Source organism: Sturnus vulgaris, chromosome 4 (genome assembly GCF_052056855.1).
Source record: "Sturnus vulgaris isolate bStuVul1 chromosome 4, bStuVul1.hap1, whole genome shotgun sequence".
NCBI classification, from domain to species: domain Eukaryota; kingdom Metazoa; phylum Chordata; class Aves; order Passeriformes; family Sturnidae; genus Sturnus; species Sturnus vulgaris.
Genome location: NC_142246.1, coordinates 32,746,764 through 32,769,565, shown reverse-complemented (window position 1 = coordinate 32,769,565; position 22,802 = coordinate 32,746,764). Strand labels below are relative to the sequence as shown.

The 22,802-nt window shown below is 36.6% G+C and overlaps 1 protein-coding gene across 26 annotated transcripts in view; it reads left to right on the top strand.

Annotated features, from left to right (window-relative positions):
* The window catches only part of TENM3 (teneurin transmembrane protein 3), a 1,293,899-nt gene that overhangs the window by 971,161 nt on the left and 299,936 nt on the right, over nucleotides 1-22,802 (top strand). For 21 of the 26 annotated variants that reach the window (XM_088163549.1, XM_088163548.1, XM_088163550.1 and 18 more), the window contains 2 exons: nucleotides 7,681-7,983; nucleotides 22,464-22,742. In XM_088163549.1, coding sequence (XP_088019675.1) covers nucleotides 7,752-7,983; nucleotides 22,464-22,742 — 511 coding nt within the window. In that variant the 5' untranslated portion in view covers nucleotides 7,681-7,751. The remainder of the gene's footprint in view (nucleotides 1-7,680; nucleotides 7,984-22,463; nucleotides 22,743-22,802) is intronic. The other 5 variants (XM_088163567.1, XM_088163566.1, XM_088163565.1 and 2 more) reach the window with 2 other exon arrangements.

The window sequence follows — 22,802 nt, the reverse complement described above, 5'->3', positions numbered from 1 at the left end:
TTCATTTCCAGACACCTTCACAGTAATATTTTCAGCTCAGCCTTGTGACTGCATGCCCAGCTCTTGCATGTCACATGTAATAGACTTCATTTCCCGTATGGTGACTTGAGAGATTTATTGTTTTTGAAACCTCACTACTGTCAAATTGTTTGAAATTAACTCTGAGTTGTTGAAGGGGGACTTGAATGATCGACAGCCTGTTCAGATGGTGAAGCTGACATACTGAAAGCTTTGTTCTCCAAACAGAAATACAGAAAGGACTGTGCTGTGCTCTCTGCTTGGGGACTCGGGGACTGTAGCACCTTTGCTGATGTTCATGGTTTGTTATATGTTGTTCTTGTGTCAGATTCTCCATCCCACTTGTTTTAGTTTAAAAAATCCCTAGATTTCTGTGTATTTGTTCCACAACAAAAGAGGACTCTGTGGTAGAGCTCTGAGCAGGTGCAAAAGTAGATTTGGGACACATAATTGAAGAAGAAATACTTTCATATATTAGGATACCGTTAAGATGGGTTGAGTAAGAACACAGCGATGGAAAAAAAAGTGTGTAAAGAATGATAAGGGAAGGAGATGATGACATAAAGGATGAGTTTCAAGTTTAAAGGAGTAGAGGGAAGTACTTGGGCCTTTTTAGTTGCTGCTGAGTAATGAATTGCCCAGTGCTGAGTCTATGAGTTTAATACTTTGTGCTGAAGTAAATGAGTCACAAAGTTCTTCCTTTCTGAATGTTTCTTTGTTCTCTTCCTCCACTTATTTTTTCGCTTAAACTCTCCTGTTTATCTAGGTTTGTTGTGTTGCTTGTCTTCCCCAATATTGCCATAATGAGTGCTACTGAATGTTTCTCTCTCCCCTTTGTGTCTTGAGCTTGTTTTGTTAATAATTTTTGTATTCATGCTGCTGCATTTCTGCTCTCCTAACTTCCTTCCCCTCTGTCTTTTCATCACATATTCTCACCCTCCTTTTTACTAAAGGAGCACACTGTATTATTACACTCCTTTGGTCTTCACATTCTCAAGTAGCTCTTTCAGTCTTTGAGACAAAAGACTTTTCATACAAATTCCCCAAATTACAGGTAGATGCTTCTGCTCAAGATCAGGGTTCATGACTGTTCCTGCAAACTGTTCCTCCAAAGGAAGAATAGAAACTGTTTGGTGTAGCCCTGAGTTCCTCTGAAGAGTCTGGTCCAGTTGGTCCAGTGTCTCAGTCCTCCCTCCTTGCAAGCTGTGGATTTTTGCAGGACCTGCTTGGTGACTGAATAACCAGCACAGCCCCAGGCTGCATCTCTGGGGCCAGTTTGGGGTTGTTTTCACTTTTGTGTTAAGGTTTGTAGTCTTGCTGTGGAGGGGCTTCTGGCATGCAGAAATAGCTGTAGCTCCATCTCAAATGCTTCTATATGGTCCTCATACCCTCCCAGGAAAATGCATTCCTGAGAAGTGCTCCCTTGACGCTCATCATTACATTGTCTTTCTGCCCATATGAGGGCAAGTATGAGGTGTTCTTTCCCTCTTTCCCTCAACTCCCAAAGATTTCAATTTTAGGTAATGGCACCAATATTATTATACAAACATCAACCTCTGTGACTAATCAGGATGCTGCAGAACTCTTTATCTTACTGCTTTTCCTGACTCTTATTGCAGGAAACTTCTGTAATGAATGTAGAGTACATTTATTTTTTTGTTTATTCTGTCTCTAATGTAGTTAAGATTTTTAGATAGACTATGTAAAGTAACTTCTATATTAACATTGCATCCTGTTGTGATGTTAAATATGAGTGTTCTGTTCCCCTGACTGATGCAGAAAAATACAAAATAATTTTTACTTGTCTTACTTACTACTCTGATTTTGCATGTGTATTTTTGTTACTTTTTTTTGCTGGGATTTTTTTTGTTTGTTTTTAATTCGATTCTAAAATGTAGGGTTAGTGACTTAAGGAGGCTTCTTTTAAATTTTACTTTGTGAACTGTCTGTCTGACAGGCCATCTGTTTCTCACTCCCCCTTAGGAAGGCTGTCTTGGGGGATGCATTCTCTCTAGTTTCTACACTGGAAGACAGAGTTTTTATATTAAGAAGTGAGTTTCTAGATATGATGACCTGAAATGTCCATGTATTAAGAGTCATCAGTTTGACTAATGGCACACCATGGCTACAGATCATCCTAAGCACCTCTTCAAAGTGTCATTTTTCCAGCTCAGTTGATTTCTGACATATCTCACTTTATCAGCCATTGAAGTGGAAATTTCATCACTCCTTTATGCTTTTTGAGTTTTTCTTAGTATTTGTTTGTAATAGGTTTTATGGGTGATTAGTTGTGCGAATTGTGAAGATTTTTTTGTGGGTAGAAGATTTTCTTAATTTTTGCGTATTGTACCTAAGCCTTTTAATCTACTTGTTAACATGTATCAGTTGAATTTTGCTTTGTTCTTCTGCTATTAAGAGGCTGTTAAATACTACACCTTGTGCAATTTGTATCTAATGCAATATTTACATTCGTTTAACCTGATCAACAATTACAGGTACAAAGGAAATTATTATTAAATAAAAATAATGGCACTTGCAGACATGTATCTATTGAACAGCACTACTTAGATGCTATTTTCAGCAACTGTTGTCAATGCAGAGAATAGGCACTGTCTTAGCTCACAGCCTGTAAAATCCTCTGCTCTTCTTCCAGACAGAAGTTCAAGCCTGATTCTTCTCACAGAAATCTCAGGGTTCTTGTACTGCTAGTGTTTATGTAGAATCATGAAAGCAGATTTGGCCCCCATCTACGCAAGTGTTCAGATTGTGCTTTTACCTAGGAGTCATTGTGGAAGGATCAATGACTCTTCATTTGTAATAATGGTAATTAATAACAAAAATAACAATAATTCAATAATAATGTTGGTCTCTTCAGCTGGGAATACTCTGATTCTTTGGAATGCCTAAGTTTTTAGATTCAGATGTTGGGAGGGAAATTTGTGATATGTAATATTCAAGTTCCTTCTCTGTCTCAGTTTCGCTGGCCTCGAGGAGGGAAGAAGGGCTCTGCTCCAACAGCATGCTGCTTTCCTTGCTGCTGCTCCTCCTTGAGACTGAGGAGGAGATGTCTCACTTGTGCTTCCTTGTATTTCAAACCCTCTTACTGTTCCACTGTAACAGAGAAATGTACAAATTTTATCTTTCCATTTTTTAATATTTTCTATTCCAGCTCTGTATATATTAACGACTCTCATTATTCTTAGAACTAATTCCAGTTTTGCTTTGTATGTTTGGAGATGTCTAAAATGGATATAGATGTTGAAAGGGACTATACTAGATCCATAAATCAACCCAGGCAGTTGCATCATCTTTTCTATACAATTATCTTGTCATTTTGGCAACAGACATATTTTATTTCTTACTTGTTTACTATTTCATGCTCCTGTAGATTTTTAGATATCAAAGGACATAAAATACTGAGGTATATTTAGACTTCTTAGTTGGGTACATTGATGTTCACTGAATCTTGTTTAATGCTTGGAGAAGTTTCTCTAAGTTTCTTCAAGTTCCCCAAGAGATGGGGAGGGAGCACTGTGTACCTTAGGCAGGATTGCCATCCTGCTGCCAAAGTGCAACAACCCTTTGAGGAACTCAGAGTTCAAGGTGTTGAATGAAATGCAATATTTTTCCATAACATTTTAAATACCGGCAGGCAAGTTGTACCTGGGTGTTTTGGATAACACTGTAACATGGCCTTAATGCTTTTTTGACATTTTACCAATTAAAATATGTCTGTATTGGAGTGTAGAACTTAAGTATCAAGAATTTCTTAAAGAAAGAAATTAAGTAACTGTGATTTGTTTGTTTTTGTTTGTTTTTTTTCACTACATTGGCTTTATTTCAGGGTGCAATAGATGACTAAGAGAAAGTGATGTAAAGCTGTCCTGGTAAATTTTAAATGCAGTGTAAATCTTCTAACAGACATCAGTCAGCTTTGTCTGTGTCTGAGGCATCAGTCATTGAAGCTCCTGTGGTAGCTTTGACACTCCTGTGTGAACATGCCTTATGCTCAGTTTTAGTGTTTAAACTTGGTGTCTCTGCAACACTTAAACTAAAAGAAGGAATTTTGATTGTTTATTTGATATAATTATTAATTGCACAAAAATTATCAGACTTGGAAATTAAATATTGTGCTAAAGGTGCTAAATGTAGCTGAATGGCACATAAGGGAATGAGCTCTTTGATCCCAGTGATTTGATTGCAATGAGAATTGTTTCTCTGCTTCTTCTTTTCTTCTAAATTAAGTTGAAAGAAATATTTGAGTATGAATTTTAAAATGGGGAATCTCCTCTTTATAGTTTCAAGCTGTTTTTAAAATGGTGAGTGAGAGTGGGAAAGTAGATTCTGAGTCTGCAATCAGCTAAGCCGTGTAGAGAAATGGGCTGAGCACGACTATGAGAGCTGAGATGTCAGCCTGGTGATCAGTGAACACCCTCCTGTGTCATTCAGCCAGGAGCCCCTAACACTGGAGAGATCACTGAAGAGTCACGGAGATCCCTGTGCACAGGCACACAGATGAGCATCCTCAATTTTTATACTTTCAAAACTATTACACAGAAACTCAAAGCAGTGGCATGCACCAGTGAAATCTTTTTATTTCTGCAGTTCATGCAGGCTTTTTTACATTAGCATTGCAATATAACATATGCAGCAGTGTATAGCACTGCTGAACTGACATCCTTTTGTGAGTATGTTAGTAGTTCAATAGCTTTGTAAATATTGCTCTATGAAAATTACTTCATTTGGTTGGGGTGAAGCAACCTTTATAGACCATAAATATTGACATATGGGCAAAAATTCCTTGAAGATGAAGGCAAGTGTTTTATAATGCATCACAAAATAAATTTAATTCTCTTTGGTTTAAGATTTTAATCTGATTTTGTAAATTAGTTGCTGTGCATTTGGCTATCCCCGTCAAGACCCTGAGATGAAGCTTTAATGTTATAGGAAGCAGAAGAAAAAAAAGAAATATGATCAGATTTGTGCAGCAGTGGTTCATTTAAGTCAGTGAAGATTTGAATGAGAAATCTTGTTAGTATTTTAGTAGTGATTTTTCAAAGAAAGGGGCTGAGTAGATGCAGTAAATGACAGCTTGGTTTTTTATTAAAATAATTTTCTCAATAATTGAAAACATTTCTCTCTTTTGGGTGTGAGAGGTATTTTCTACGGAAAAAGAAGGGGTGTTTCGGAATGGGAGAAGTAAAAATCAAGTAAAGCCATCTGCAAGTCTCCTTTTGTTTGACTTGTCACTGCTGACTTACCCTACTTAAACATTAATTCTGGTATTTGTTTCTGTGTTTTGCAAATATGGTTGTCTTCTCCCTTTCTGCTTGTTTTCTGATCACAGTAAAGAACGTTTATTTGTAGACAGATCTTTAAAATAGCTTTTATTCTGTCTTCTTTTAGATATGTGTACTAATTCACTGATGAAATAAATTCAAAGACACAAGCCTGAGGATGTTAAGTGTTTCCTAAGACTTGCTGAGAGATACTATTAATATTTAAAGTTAAAAGCTACTGAAAGTGAACAGGTGTTTTGTATAATGCCAGATTCAAAAAGATCATGTTCTTAAAACCTAAAAGGTTTGTTTTGGTTTGGTTTTTTTTTTCAAAAATGCCCACAAATAATCCAGTAGTCCTCATTATTCTGGCAGGATAATCACTGCTGAAGTGTCTCCATAAAGCAGTGCTGTTAAACAGCTTGCATTTTTTTAACCTTTTCATTCTTTGCCTAGAGAGGCAATAGATAATGCAGAGAACTGCTTTTTGAAGTTTTATTTAATTCATTGACTTCCATGGGAAGCAGATCAGTACTACTTCATGCTACAGCATAGATTAAATCTTTGAGGATTTTCAGCTTGGTATAGTAACCATGTATTGTGCAAATAAGAGTTTGGGTTGTTGGTTTGGCTTTTGTTGTACTTTTTTTGTTTTTTGTTTTTCAACATTATAAAGGGTTTTTGAAACTTGGATAAAAATAAAAATTTTTTTTTTTGTTGGTGAACAGTCCTGATGGTAAATAGTGTGTGTCAGTTTTCCCATGGTGAAGTTTAGAGACACCAGGAATTAGTGATCCTTTAAAGTCTTGACGTGCTTAGATGAAAGGGGAGATAGGCTTTACACTGCAAAGGAATTCCCATGTGTACTTCTTAGTAATTGTTTTTAAAAATCGCAATTCAGTTTAGTATTAATAAAACAGAGAATTTATAATAGGTCTAGTAAGCTGATTTTTCCTGGAAAGTACTTACATTTATAAGTAAATCAAATGTTTTAAAATCGGAGTGTTTCATATAAGCTAGAAAGATGTGCTACCTGGGCATGCAAGCATCCTAACAGTCATAAATTTAATAAACTGTTGTGTTATAAAACTTCTTTGTTTGTTTGTTTGGACAGTTAACCACTTAAAATTTGAAAGTATAAAAGTAGAAGATTATAGTTCCTTAAATGGAAGGCTTTGGAGCTTTATCCTCGGGTCTAAGCTGAGCTTCACATAGGTCAAGAAATGGAAAAAAAGCTTTTTGGAAAATTGAAAAACAAAATGATAAAGGACTGGCTCTTATTCACAAACTTGAGTTATGGCTCTGTAGTAAATTAAATACTCTCTAAAATATTTTAAGGAGTGGAAACCAATTAGTTTGATATTAAGTGTTTAAATAAGTGAAGAGTTATAAAGCAACCTTATTTTTGCTGAAAATAGTGCAAATGGAGTTTGCTGTTGCTTTGTGATATGTGTTGCTCTGTGATGCACGTACACTTTTTCAGCTGTTTAAGGATAAAAATTATATCCTTAACTTTATTTTAGCACTTCTCTTTAAAAAACAAAAGCAAAATTTCCAGGCTTTCTTTCTCTCAGAAATGTAGATATTTTGGTTGAGAGTGCAGGATCCAAGAAATGAAATGGAGAAGTCTTGTTTTGAAAGTACGTCAATGAAATATTAAACAAAATAAATAGTAATAGAAATATGATTCTTACAGTAATATTCCTTTAAAATTAGAGGAGGAAAAAAGCTATTTCTGACTGTCATTTACAAATCAAACATTTTCTTGCCTTCTAGCATAGCTTACATAAACCATACTGGCTTGGGTAAACCTTCCTGCACATCACCTGTGTTGCTTCTGTAGCTTGCTGTGAAATTATGTGTACATGTTCTCTGATGAGAATAATTTTCTTAGAATTGAAGCTACAATAAAAATTATAGAAGTCTTTAAGTATACAAAAAAGTATGAAATCCCAAACATTAAAACCACAAGTTTCCAACATGCAGAAGAAAGCCAGATTGCCATTAAAGCATGCAGGCTTCTCAGAAAAGGACAAAAACAGCTTACCTATAGATAGACCTTAGGCAACTAACATATTCCTAAAGCTGAAAAACTACTATTTTTCCAATCCATTCTCTGCTCCAATCACTCTCTGCTTTTGATCCTTTAATCTGTTGTATAAAACTGAGTAGTATTGTGTTGATGTTTTTCACAAGAATTGTTTTGCTGCTGTTTTAGATCAGGGTAGCTCATGCATGGAACTCTGGTGAGTCTTACAGAAGTGTTTCTCACCCATTGCTGAGCAGATCTTTCTTTCTTTCTGTTCCAGACAGTTGGGGATCAATTACAGCAATTAGAGATCATTGTAACATATCAGTGGTTGTCTTTCTAATTTTATTATAGGTGAATGTAAGCTGAATGTAGAGAAGACTTCCAAATAAGCTGGACTGATGTGCACAGAGAAGGAATGAAGTATGGATGTGAAGGAACGTAGGCCTTATTGCTCCCTGACAAAGAGCAGACGGGACAAGGAACGTCGCTATACAAATTCTTCTGCAGAAAATGAGGAGTGCAGAGTGCCTACTCAGAAGTCTTACAGCTCCAGTGAAACCTTGAAAGCTTTTGATCATGATTCCTCTAGGTTGCTGTATGGAAACCGGGTAAAAGATTTGGTCCACAGAGAAGCAGATGAGTATACCAGACAAGGTAGGCAAGATGTTTGAATTCAGAATGTAAAATTCATCAGTTCCAAGGCATTCTTGCTGCAGGAATAGTATGTTACTTCACCAGTTTCATCAGTTTTAGTAATACTCTACACACATAGTACACTTCCCTTGTATCTTCATAAACGTTTTACAAAGATGGGGAAGCATTGTGTACCATCTCTGGAATAAATAATATATGATGCACAGGAAGTAAATGGCCTGTGTTGGGCAGTGGGTCAGTGACAATATTGCAGAGTCAAGTGTGAAGCATTCAGGCCTTACAATTTAAAAATAGACCCCCAGTTATTTGGCTCATTAATAGATTGCCCAAAAGTTTGCTATTCCACTATATCTAAAAATGTAAATAGTTTAAAAAGTATTAAACAAGAGACAAATACAAATGTTCCAAGAAGGCCAAGCCCTATGAATAGGTTTGTGGAAACATAGTATGTATGGATGAGTGTACAAATAATTCATTAGCTCAGCGCTTTTATATTTTAGCTTACAGGGGCAGTAACAAAGCACTGTTCAGTGAGTAAGATAAATTAGTTCACAATTGTGTCTCTGGGTTTGTTGGATGATTTTTTTAGTGGTAATCTCTGATATATAACCAGATAGTAATAGGTTGCTAAAGCTCACTGTTGAGTTTTTGAGTTCAGGACTGGAGTGACATGAGAAGTCTAAATATCCATCAAGACACTCAAAACTTGACTGAATATGGTTGTCTTGTACCTTACTGTAGCTGACTGTGCTTGAGCACAAGGTTTGGACTAGATAATCTCAAGAGGTCCCTTTAGATCTCAGGGATTTTAAGTGATTGAACTCTGCTCCAATTAGGGTTGAGCACTTATGCCTCACTTTTGGATTCAAAACTCTAATGTCTGGAATTGATACTTCTACGTTTCCCCAACTAAGCTACTTAATGTAAAGAGAAAAAAAAGTTATGAAATGCGTAGAGTAGTGTAGCCCAGCTATCTAAAAGGATAAAGGTAGGCCAAGAGATATGTAAACCCATGACTCAGTTTTCTCTTTAAAGCTATCTCCTATTTTATGTGGAAACAAAAGTAGATTTAGAAATCTTACTCCTGGTGAGACTGTCCTTATTTTTAATTTTAGAATATCTAAATCATTTTCTTCATTGATGTATTTTCTCTGTTCCATTTAGAATAACTTTACATTAAAATTAGAGCTGGGCAGATGGTGTTGACTTCTTTGCCTACTAATGTTTGCAAGGGAAATAAAAATATTTCTCTTATGTACATGTAACTGAGGCTTGCTGCTACTCTACTTTCTGCTGTTTATTTTTGGTTTCTGTGATGTGTTGAAACTTCAGGTTATCACTGTTTTCTGGTTTTTAAGTCATTAGTCACCTTGACATCATTACTTTAATGAGGTAAAATCAAGAGGAAGTTTTCTAAGACCTGTACTGTAGGCAGTCTTAGTACTAGAGATGAAATTATGTCAGAATAGGCACGATTTATTTAATTAATTCATAAACTAGACTAATTGCCCTGCTAGAATATTATTATTTTTTAAATAGCAATAACAAACTGGAAGAACTTATGTGATCTGGCATGTCACATATGATGGTGAACTAGGGTTTCATTTTTATTCCTTTTCACTTTCTTCATAAAAGCACAGTTTTTAGCTAATACATATTGCCTGATATGCAACAAATTGCATGTCTACAGGCCTAAAATGGCAGTGTAGGATGGATAATACCCTCTTCACCTTTCAGTGGTCTCAGCACTGTCTTCTGGGCCCATTTAATTTCCCTCATTGTCCTTTCAATTCTTTTTGTATGGCTTATTGGCTTCCTGTACTGCAGACTGGTCTGGCCCCTTTGGGGACTAAGTGCAGGTTTGAAAGGGTCAGGTAATAAAGGGCTTGTTTTACGTAGTGTATTCCTTTGATTCATCTTTGACTGAGAATTTATAGCTTCTGACATTGGAAGTATTTTGTGGAAAAGGTCTTCAAGGTCATTTCAAAGGTTTTTAAATAATATATAAAAGATGCTTCCCTGTGGGTAATTTTTTTCCCCTCTGCCTAGAAATAGTATGAGATATGTGGCTTTGTTGACAGTGTAATTGGCAGCCTCCAAACTCAACAGAAAGTTATTCTGTAAATAAAAAAGGCAACCTTTAATAAATACCTTTAATTGGGAATGAATTAAAAAAAGTTAATCATGACCAGTGTTTTCACTTTCTGCCCTGACAGCGTAAAACAACAATATGAAATTTCCAGTGTCAGCTGGAAAGTTACTGGAGCAGTTATGTAAGATTCTCAAGTCTCTCAAATGTGGAGGAATTAAAATCATAAAATCACAGATGCTTCTGAGTTGGAAGAGACCCATCAAGATCACCGAGTTCAATTCCTGGCCTTGTGGAGCACACCCCAAGAGTCACACTGTGTGCTTGAGAGCATTGCCCAAACACCCTCTGGGGGAGGAACCTTTTCCTAATACCCAGCCTAAACAGCTCCTGACACAGCTCCAGGCCCTGTCACCACAGAGAAGGGATCAGTGCCTGCCCCTCCTTGTCCCCTCAGGAGGAAGCTGAGACCACACTGAGGTGTCCCCTCAGCCTCCTCCAGGCTGAACAGACCAAGGGACCTCAGCTGCTCCTCATACAGCTTCTCCTCAAGTCCCTTGAACATCTTTGTTGGCCTCCTTTGGACACTGTCCCCAGCAGTTTAACATCTTCCTTACATTGTGGTGCCCAAAGCTGTCCCCAGCACTGGAGGCGAGGCTGCCCCAGCTCCGAGCAGAGCAGACAATCCCCAGCTGTGATGCTGTGCCTGATGCCCCAGGACAGGGTTGGCCCTCCTGGCTGTCAAGGCACTGCTGGCTCACAGTTAAAATGTCGGTATCTTTTTTATGCCTGATACTTTAGGGTAAATCCCTGGAAAGCTTTCTGCTAGTGAATCAGAACTTTCCTGCCTCTTCTTCTTGAGTTGTTTAAGCACAAGTTTTTGTGCTTCCTCTTTCCCGAAATCTAGTGGTAGGAATTAAAAAAGGGCTGCTGCTGCTGGAGATAGGTGTGCATGATTTAGTGGTAGCTTTATTCCACGAGATCTTTTCTTGTGGAGAAGAGATTCTCCAATTGCCTGTTGAAGTATAATGATATTTTTGATTTTCTGTTGCTTTAGATTAATTACATAAATAGGAATATGAGCTCAAAAATATAGATGTTTGTCATTACAATTTTCAAAACAGCCTTTAAAACATATTGTAAAGTATTTGAACATGAAATTATTATACAACTCAGGACTGTCTTGTTACTTTTGAAACCCAACTGACAGGACTAGAAGAGAAAGAAAGCTGTTTTAGGAAATTGGAACTACATCTAGGCAATGTGCTTTCAGTAAATAGTGCAGTCTTCCTTTTCTCAAGTGCCTTCACCTGTTGCAAAACTGGTTTTGTTGTAAATATTTTAGATGAGGATTATTATTATTACTATTTTTAGAACCTTTAAATTAGTTACTTCTTTTCTCTTTGTTTATAAACCTCACAGGACAGCCATGTAAGTGAAGGCCAAGAGCCTTTTTTTCTTAAAAGTAGTTTCAAGAAAGACACTCAATTTTGTATTAATCTTTGAGAAGATACGTCATCTCATGCTCAACATTGGCTGAAGCTCCATGAAAGACTGTTTAATTTAAAGGTGTGATGATATGACAGTCTCCTGTTTATATGTTAGCAAAGAAGATGACACCTGTTTTCATATACTTTGAAGTACCCAGCTGTATAGAGCAGCCTGATTTAAATGTGTTCCTCTACTTGATTTAAATGTACTTCTTTATTTGAATTCAACACTCTAAATGCTTGTAGTTAGACTGGAGCCATTGGTGAGGGGTTAAAGCTAGATGATTTTTAAGGTCCCTTCCAGGCCAAACCATTCTCTGACTGATTCTATGATTAGGTATTTCATGATGCCCGAGTCTCTTGCTCAATTCGAGATTAAAGCTGACAGTATGAACTTGAATTTCTCTGTTGTACAGAGAAAACTTCCCGTATTTAAAAAATAAATATCACTTCCTGTGTGAAATGATATTAAGTACATAGGAGACTGCTATGCAAAAATATCTGAAAGTGTGGCATGACCACAGTGTGGGTGGGAAGGACGGTACAAATACGGAAAGTAAGCAGTGTTTTTAAAATTGCATTTGGAAAAAAAGATTGAGTAATATTTTAACAATATTAATATAACTGAAAAGAGACCATGAATCAAACCTGCACTCACAATAACTGAAAAACTTTGTATTAATTTAGTAAGAAAAATGCAGACATGTAAAAACTGTGTTTTATTTACCATCGGATGTATGTTAAAGGGAATAGGGGACTATTAAATAGCTCTCAAGTAGTCATTATTCCATTTCAAAGACTTCTGTAATCTAGAACTGTGTAGTGGTACTGCACTGCAGAGAGATCCATGTATCATGTCAGTGAGATTTTGCACAGGACAGAAGCTGACCCACAGGCACGGGTGGCAGAATTCAGTGCAGGTTTGTGCATGTTCGTATTTTCTTACAAAATCGTCACAGCACTATTTGCCAACTGTGTAAATTGGAAAGCTAAGTTGTAGAACACCTTTTTCTATTAGAAGACCTGAGGAGGAAGTGCAGGTTTTGTTAAATCTTTACTCTTTGGAAGTTTGAGTTAAATATGATTTAGACTACAGATAAAGTTATTTGGTCGTCTCAGATGGCAGCAAGAATGACTTCATTGTGTTTATCAATCACAACAGTTCACTGTCAGCCAAGTCTCAAGATCAATTTAATTTCATTCTATCCCTTTCAGTTTTTCAGGAGAAACCATTCCTATGCACACTTTTGTACCTTTACTCTTCTGGAATCTTAAGTGCCTAAATTAGATTAAATTCCCTAATACCTCCCTGAAGCTGCTAGAAGAGAGGGTGAATGTACCAAATAAGTAAAGAAAAAGAATTCCTTTCCTTCACAGTATGCTGGACAACTCATTCCTGGGTGCTAAAAAGTAATGCCATGTGCAGTATATTACAGTCTGTGGATATATCACAGCTATTGTTCAACTGCTATTCCCATAAAAATTAGATTTAGGTGCTAGAAAAATATCACCATTCAGTGAAAGAGGGACCTGAAACAGTGATTTGTATGCTTTGACAATTTTATTTTATTACATAAGATATTAAACAGTGTCAAGGATACATTTTTAAGACCTTAGAAACCAGTACCTTAATTGCAACTACTATCCTGATGTAATATGACTCCAAAGTCTATTGCTTTAAATACTAGCTGCCCTAAATGAATCATTTGAATAGCAAAATGTTTAATCTTTTCAGTCACAGTAAATGTCAACTGTAGGATGAAAGGATTTTAATTGTCATGTTTTTAAACCTAAAGTTTGAGTTCTTTTACCTGTCTGAAGCAGTGGAAGGATGGATACCTAAAGAAGTTTTGATTTTCCACTACCTGGGCTTTATTGAGGAGCTGATTTTGCCTATTGAGTAGTGTACTTGTCAATAGAACTGAATCAGCTTGCTTTGCAAGGTATTTATATGAAGACATGAAATAATACAATAGTGACTTTGTGATCTCTCAATGAGCAAATTAATTACCATTCAGTGACGGGGCAAGCACTGTCTCTGAAAATCTAAGGCAGATATTAGAATTAGTGTTCTATGTTTCCTGGCTGCAGTGTAGGATGTGTCCTGATTGTCATCATGACAGATCCTTTTTTGTTATGCTAAAACATGGCCACCTGCAGTGTCTGCCTGATTTCAGTGGGTAACTTCTGTAAGCAGCATATGGTGCCAGTATGTTCTGGATAATTTTGTGGCCTTGAGCTAAGCACATAACCTTCTGCCAGAGGTGTTTGGTTTTTTTTTTACCTTGTGTAATACAGGAATAATAACACCTACCTACCTCACAGGCATTTTGGGAAGATTAATTAGTTTATGTTTGCAAAAATGCTTTGAAGATGAAAAGCACTGTAAGTGCTAAGTAGTATTATAATCTCTCATTGCTATACTAGTAACTTCTTAAAGCAACAATAAGAAGCTAATTGGTTTTCAGGTTCCAGGTGACAAGGATATGTTGACTTTTAAAGTTCTTCTATTAGCTGCAAAGTGGTATGAAGAAAAACATTTCACTTTTATTTGATTAGGAGTGTATATTTAGTTCATGCTCAGTGATATGCACACATGCTCTAAGGTATTCATCTAGGTGAAATTGGCCCCTTGTGGGTCATGGCCTGTAGATGAGCTAGAGATCTAGAGACAAAAGGTAATTGTGATTCTCCAGGGACAAATCAGCCTTGGTTATTGGCAGCAGACTGCTTGTTCAGGCAGTTCCACACAGCCACTACAAGTCCACAGAGTAGAAACCTTGTCTTCAACTAGTGCAGTTGCAAAATAGGAGAATTAAGTTCTTGATCATAATGATTAAGGATTTATAAGGTGAGCAAGAGGCCTTCCAAGGAGGTTCAGCCTCATGGAAAGGAAGATACTGTAGAGGGTCCATAACTGCTTTTATATCTTTCCATAGCTCATATACTGAGATGTATGTGCTGCTTCTGTTCATAATAAAAACTAAACGGTGGACTGGGGAGATGAATGGATCTCATGCATGGCTATGAAAGATGACTTCAGTATGTTAACATCTGCAGAGAGGATAAAGCTAGGAAAGTGTGCAGTTGGAGATGGGATGAGGGGAGGAATGAAAGAGGCTGAAAAGTCCTGTCTCTCCTCTCTGTTGATTTAGTGCTTAGGGCTGAGAGTCAGGGCTGGAGGCCAAGCTGTGAGTGATTGCTTATTCCATCACTGGCAAATAAATGCATCAAGTGAAGCAGAGATGTAAAATGGGGGTAATTTCTCAGAAAGTTCCTTGATGCTTTCTGAAATTAGTTTGTAAAGTGTCAACTTACAGACTTGAGAGCCAGTACTCGGTGTTACTGAGCTTATTAAAGCCGAAAAAGGAAATGGCAGAGCCAAGGGAACACGTTTGCTTCAGGCTGTGTTTTTTGGCCATTTTTTTCTATTTTTTTTAGGTTTTTTGATAGTGCTATAAGTATTTCTGAGTGGTAAATCTTTTCATGTCTTTAGCATAATGGAAATTTTGCTAGAACATCTAAATTAAAACATTGCTACACTACATTTATTTTGGGGGTTCACAGAGTGGATTGTGATGGGAAGTGTGAGTGATAGAAGGAATAAGAGGTTTTCATTTCTGCAGAAATTTTTGTGTCAGTATTCTGTGTTGTTGCTTCCTTTTAGCTACAGCGACGTTCTGAGCACTTCATTCTGTTCATGCATTGAAGAGTCAATTCACATACATGTGGAATATTTCTGTATGAAATTCCACAAACTGAAATGTATGGGTGGCTTCAAATAGGCACGTTGGGGTTTTACTTTGTACCAGTTCATAGCCTGTAGAAGTAATTGAGTTTTCTACTCTGCTGAGAGACATATCCCTCTGGGTCCAGTCCATCTGGTCACTTGTGGAGGCAGATAAGTTTTCCCTCATGTAAAGTCATAAATAATAGTAGAGTTTTCTCACCCCCCCTGTATGGAAGAATAGCAGTAAACCTGAGCTTCAGTTTGCGTGCATGTCTTTGTGCTGCCTCCCTCGTCCTCACATTCCTTTCCCATTTCAAGCTGGATGTCATGTCATTAGCACCATACTGGCCTTAATGTGGCACTTCATACCTGTCAGATCTGTCTTTGTAGGCTCCTTGCAGACTGGATATCCATCATCTCTACATTGCTTACCCTGGGGTCATATTTTCTTCACATCTATCAAATTTAGGCTTTTTATAATTCTAATTTTGTAATAAATGGATGCTCGAATGTTGATGTTGTGGTCCCAGGATCCAAAGATTAAGATAAAGGCCTAAACTGTCTATAGTGTCATTCTGCTTGTGATCAAAATGTTGTGTTCTTTGCTCCTCATGGAGTTGTATTTATTTTCTAAATCCACAAATCCTTTTTTTTTCACCTCTTGCAGCCCATGATTGGAACAGCTGTGCTGGTTTCTCTTAATTTAGTTTGTATATTGTATAATCATAGTTATAAAATCAGATTTTAATATAAAATCCACAAATTTGGAACCATAATGTTTAAATTATTAATTCATTTAGTGGAACATGTTTGCTTCACAGCTTTGAATTGTGCAGTTGTGAAATTATCTTCAGCTGGCTTTAATCTTACTCTATGGTAACTTCAGATGTGCTTGATGAATAGGCCCTTTATCCTTATACTGGTTTAAGAAATGCTTCTTATATTCTAGTCTGAGGATTAGGACTGCAGATCCCCTGCCACCTCAGGCCTAACAGGGAATAAAATTATGAGTTTCCCATATTGCACAGGAGAGTCTGCATGTTTGAACCATAATTTGGTAGACCAGTGACAAGAAGATGTCTATGTTTCATACACATAAATTCTTTCCTACATCTGAAAATAAAAACTTTCCCAGGCTATCTTTTCAATTAATGTTTCCTTGTGATTCTGTAGTAATAAAATCACTTATCAAGTTTGAAATACTTGATTTCAAGTACTTTATTTCAAATACATTATTTCCCACAAATAAGCAAATATGTATGTGTGAATGTTTACTTTTTTTCCCAATAATTGACTTGGGTTTTGACTCTTGCATAAAACTCTTCTAGTAAGAGTAGCACAATAAGTAGAGCTCAGAGAATTCACAGTATCTGGCACTAACATTTTTAGAAGTCACCAAGCCCATAGTTATGTCCCCAAATGCCTTTATAAGGAATGTGAGAACTGTAATTAATGTTTGTTGAGAATAACAAGCATTTGAAAATTATATCCACACTTCATGAGATTTAATGCATTTCAATGCTCTTTCTTATAATGTATTTTGCTGGATGCATTAGAGGAGCAACTGTCTTTCATATGAATCTTACAGCTCCACTCTAAATCAGATAATGACAAGAAAAGGAGGTTAAGATGGAAAAGTGAATAGAGCAGAAAGGTCAAGAAAAAGAGATTAAAAGGTGACCAGGAAGATGGTTGTGATGAGTGAAAAGAAAAACACAAGAATTAAGAACAGGAGGAAAATGTGATACAGTGGATTAGGATGGTTTAAATTTCACAGATAATTTTCACAAGAGCAGAAATCGGGCTGAAGTAATAACAACAAAATACTACACCAAATCAGAAAGAAAACGTTGACATAGGCAAAGCTCATTGCTCTTGCATCCTAGTGAACAGAATTCTGCACGTACAGCATTGAAAACTCCCTTTTACTAAATATATTGTGAAGTTTATGTGACAATCTGTTAGTCATTCTCTCTTCTGTGCAATTGCATTCTACCCACCTAACATTCTGACTTCTGGAGACAGTGCTTGTTCTTGTCAGAGTTTTCTAGACCATCTAAGGTATCTGTTTTGCTATTAAAAAAAAAAGTCTTTATCCACTAATTTTCAGCAAATTTGTTATCCTGCTGTACATTTATTTCCTTGCAAGTGACCTCATTGTAAGTGTGAGCTCTGCATAAAGAGCTACAATAGGAGAAATGTGTTCCCTAAATAGTGTCTAAATATGAAATAAAAAGGAAGTAATTGCTTTTCCCATTATCAGAGTAGCAGAAAACAGTATGGTCCTTGCAGGAACACTTTGATACCAGTGCTGCTTATACAATAATCTACATAATAAATGTTCTTTTGTTGAGGATGTATTTGTATACAGTAATCTGCAGACAGAAAATAAAAACTAGAGAAAGTTCTTTTTCCTCATTTGCTTTCTAAAGAAATGAAACTACTCTTAATTAAAAAAAAAATAGGATTTAGTAGCTAGTCAAGGAAATGTAAGGGAGAAGTTTGGTTCTCATAAGGACCATGATCATTGTTTTGCATCTGTACAACTTTAGATATTTCAGAGTTTTACTAAGTTTGGCATAAGTATTTTTGTCATGCATTGTCACACAGTTATTATATGGAAAATGTGCTTGATTTTTGAATGCCTCAAATGTGTTTTAGGCAGGTAGAAGAAGATAAAATACAAAGGAAGAATAGATTAGAAAGGGGACTGACAAGTAACCAATGATGCAGAGAAGCAGATATGGCATGAAACATTATTAAGGGCCAAACTGACCAGAATTTAAAGTATGAACTTGGATGTGTTTGGGATCTCTGCCTTTTTGGTACTGTGTCCCTCGTGTTAGGACAAAACCAAAGTCAGCAAAGACAAGCTATAATTCCTCTTTTTAAAAGCTAAGGAAGTTGGGTGTATTTTTATGCTAACTAGGCAGGTCCTTTGGAGGCTTTTCACATTTTTTTTTTCTATGGTCTATTGTTGCTAAAACCTGACTTGTCAATTTATCAGTGGTTAATGAATTAGTGAGGACAGTGCTGATGGTTGGAGATGCTGACAAATTTTCTTTTGGCAACTTTTGTTCATTCCTTCTGTTTGATTCTTTCACCATTTCATGGTTTTTAAGATAATATCTCTGTGTTTATATTTAGTATAGATCTAACTTAAAGCAGACATTGACAAATGAAGAACCACAGGACCTTTTCTTTTGTTTGGTAGTCCTCTTCAAAAACCTGTTTCCACAGATAACATTTCCATCTTGAAGCTTAAGCTATTACAGAGGTCTTTGAAGGACTTCCCCAAAATAGGTGGGGGAAACAAAGGTAGCACAAGTGCAGCAAGTTTCCATTTAATTCCAGCTTTTAAATTATAGCTTTATAAAGAACTACACCATTTCTGTACATGTCAAACTTTGCTATAGCAGTATTTGATTAAACAAAAAAAAAATCGAGATTATGTAACCTGTGTTATTCTGACAGAGAAATATATATGCACATTATCTTTTAAGAACAATAATTCTATATATAGGCATATATGTATTGAAAGTAAGTTGGTATCCGATTTTGTATAACTGATGTAGTTAAGGAGGTGCAACAATCCTACATGGATCACTGCTTACACAGAAAGTTGCAACATAACAGGTCAGTGTGTATGGTCACTGTTGGCAAATGCTGTTTTTAACAGTGATTGCTGCACAAGTTTTAGGAAGTTGTTTTAGAGTTATTAATTAATTAGTTTTGCTCTTGTCTGCACAAGAGGAAGATGTCAGCAATCCTTAGAATACCCATAAATTGATATTCCTAGCCAGGAGAAATGCAGCATCTAATAGTTGACTGGTAAAGTAAAGAGCATTATTGTCAGTTTTTAAAACTTAACTTCATGACATATCATCCCAAATAGTCCAAAACCCTCAAAGGTGTCTCCAGAACAAGTCTCCTTAAAATGTGTCTGAGTTTTTTTCTACTTTTCACTTCATGATTTTTTTAAAGGAAAGGAAAAAAAAACCCACAAAGCATTATGGTACCTGTTTATTCTATACCTCCAGTTTTTTCTGAGGAATTGGTTCATTATAATGGCCAAGCTGTTTTTAAGTCTTTGTGAACTCTTGAGGCACTTACTGTCAGTGGGAGAAATTGCAAATATCAAAGTGTAAGAAGCCATTGAGTAAATTCCTCACATGGAAGTAATTCTGGAAAGATTAATTAGAAACTCTATGAACACAAAAAGAACATCCTCACTTCGTGCTCTTTTTTCTCACTGCGCTAATGCAACCTCTTTTTCAGCTTTTAATTTGATTTCATAGTGTTCATTATCAGGTAAAAGTTCCCAACTAGTCTGTTACCCTCTAGGTTTGCAGCCCAGCTGTATTCAGCTTCCCCTAGATCTTGGAAGGTTTCCTGTTTTCATTGTTCAGAAACCTTAAGACTATGTAAAATTTTTCTATCGCATCTGTATGATTTCCTTTGGGATTTGAATTTTTGAATTTCTTCATAAATAAACATTTTTATTTTTCCATGTCAACTTCTCAGTTTGGGTTTTGTAGGTTGTTTGGGGTCTGTTTTGTTTTGTTTTTTTCATTTGTGTAGGCAACTTACATGGACTACAATCCTCTTAGTGAAGCTCTTAGGAAGGCTTTAGGTCAGAAGATTATGTAGCCTGATGATTCTAAAGCTGTTACAACATTTCTGGGCTATGTTGTAAAACTTTTGAGCGTAGTGAAAAGCTCTAATATATTGAATGGGATGAGAGGGCAGTATTCAAACCAGGCCCCCTTTTCTGTTTTGGCTGTGCAATGCCATTTTGTGAGGTTTTTTGCCATTCACAAGAGAGGGGAAAAGAAGATATTTTACGTGGAGACGGGCTATAGTAAACTTAAAAATCCATTAATAGATGGTAGGTTGTATATTATGCCTGAGACCAAGTCTCCTACGATGCTCCTGAAGATGTTCTGGAATGCCTCAGGTAGTTTCTCTTAAGTATTTATGATAAAAAAAGAAGTGTTTGTGTAATAGTCTTTCCAAATTGCTGTGCCTGAAAGGCTGTGCCTGTGTGAAAGGGCGTTTTGTCAGCGGGGGGAGCAGGGGGCTTGTGGAGCAGGATGCTGGAGGAGCTGCAGGCTGCCATGCTCTCCTGCTGCTGCAGCTGCTCTGAGTGGCTCAGGGGGCAGTGGCTGTGTCTGTCTGCATCCTTCCTTGCCTTCATCTCAGCACCATGAGCCTGTGGGGACCATAGCCATAACACCTTGTCACATTGGAGTCAACAGCGGTTTTGTTACTGACTCAAGTAACCTTTCTTTGGTCAAAATATCTCTTTCCATTTTGCTTCTCAAAATGCTCTTTTTAAAATAAATAAGATGCTGCATGTGTGACTGTGTTTAGACCTTATCTGCTCTATATGTGTGTAGAGACACCTGTATACACACACTGCATATGCACAGCGTATCCACAGAGGCTTCTTCTGGATTTGTATCTGATTTTAGGCAACTGTTTGAAAATGTACATTCACATACTAATGACCCAAATGCATAAAACAGTGTTCTAAACTTTCACCCTTAGCATATATCTACAAAAATTCAACATAATAAGCATTTTAGACATTTATTACTTTCAGCTCTGACCCTGTTACCACTGGGCGGTTTGTTTGGCCTGTTTCCTTCGCTGATTAGTTTCAGCTCTCATAAAACCTGGGAATTCACATGGCATGACAGCTTTAAAAAATTACAAGATACTATCAGTCTCCATGATAATCCCCTTTCTTATACCCTTGACACTGTTCAGACATAGTCATAGGTATGCTTACTCCTTTATATTTACCTCCCCAGCTATATTTTCATTCAAATGTCTATTCACAGCTGCATAATAAGTAGTTTGATTTGTACCTAATTGTAGTAATTGATTTTCATTATTTATGAAAGTCATTGTCAGAATTGATTTATGGTTCTGACTGTGAAGAACCTTGCAGCAGCATCTTCAGGTGACTGCAGGAATAAAATAATTAACCAGATCACTTTTTAAAAGTCAATGACCAGTGCATTAACTCTTAATATTTCAGGAATTATTTGCATTTCTGTATTCATACTTCTGCAATTCTGTTTCTTTCTCGTGTATAGAATTCTGTTCTTGATGTATTATAAGCTTTACTTATGTTGCTAGTGTGTTTTTATGTCAAATGACGAATTAAGGAGAAATTAGGATGCCTGTCAGATTCAAAAATTGAATGTGTGTCCTAATTTGTTCCCAGAGCTGTGAAATAATTGTGGGCTAGGGTGGAAAGGTATTATAGATACAGGTTTGCAAAGGAGCTTGCCAAGTGTCTATATATCATAAAATGTCTTAAATCTACAGACATAAAAGTAGGATGAAGACACAGCCATTAAAAAGGCAGTCATTTTTGAGTGTCGCATAATTTAGACACTCTAAGTTATTGAAGTGTCACAAGTTTATTGCACCTAATTTATTAATACAATCATTGGGATTCACTTAGGTCTCCTGCTCTGCCCCAAAACAGACTAAAATTCTGCTAAAATGCACAGATTCTGCTTCAGCAGTAAAAGTGCATAATGCATCTCAAGATACAATGACATGAAAAATAACAATTTTGCTGTAGTACTTGCAAGCAACAGGTGGCCATGTTTCTGTTTATTTGTATTTGCCTATTAAAGTAGGGCAGAGAAATCAAATAAAAACAAGGTGAATTTTGTTCCTCCTTAGCTTTTCCATTGTCACATTAGGTGGCATTCTTATGGGGAAAATAGCCTCTTGCTTTGGCCTCTAACAAGAACAAAAGACCCTCCCCAAAACCAATCACGTAAAAATTCCGACAAATACCTTAAGTGCTTTTATGCTTTTAAAAATAATTTTTCTTTGAAAGAAGAAAAAGTTTATAATTTTTTTTTAACTCTTCCATGTACTGAATTGGCTTTTCTTAGTTAGGAGGTTCTGTTTAGTTTATTTGCTACCCAGAATCACTTTTGATGTGTTCAAGCAGTTGACAAAATACTGCTGAGAGCTGGAGACAAAAGAATCCATTTGATTGTAATACAGGTGGAGTTTTGACAAAACACCTTATATGATATCTGAGACAATTATACACATGAAGAGTTCTTACTTTTAAATTCTTTAAAATAAAATAATTAAAAATGTCTCATCTTTTGTTATCTTTTTTTCCCCTAATCAGGACAGAATTTTACCCTAAGGCAGTTAGGAGTTTGTGAACCAGCAGCTCGTCGAGGACTGGCATTTTGTGCGGAAATGGGGCTCCCCCACAGAGGTTACTCTATCAGTGCAGGGTCAGATGCTGATACTGAAAATGAAGGAGTGATGTCTCCAGAGCATGCCATGAGACTTTGGGGCAGGGGGGTCAAATCAGGGCGCAGTTCCTGTCTGTCCAGCCGTTCCAACTCAGCCCTCACTCTGACTGATACCGAACATGAAAACAAGTCCGACAGTGAAAATGGTAAGTTCTTATGCATATGCCCATATATAAATTAATGTTTATTTGCTGTTTTGGCTGACA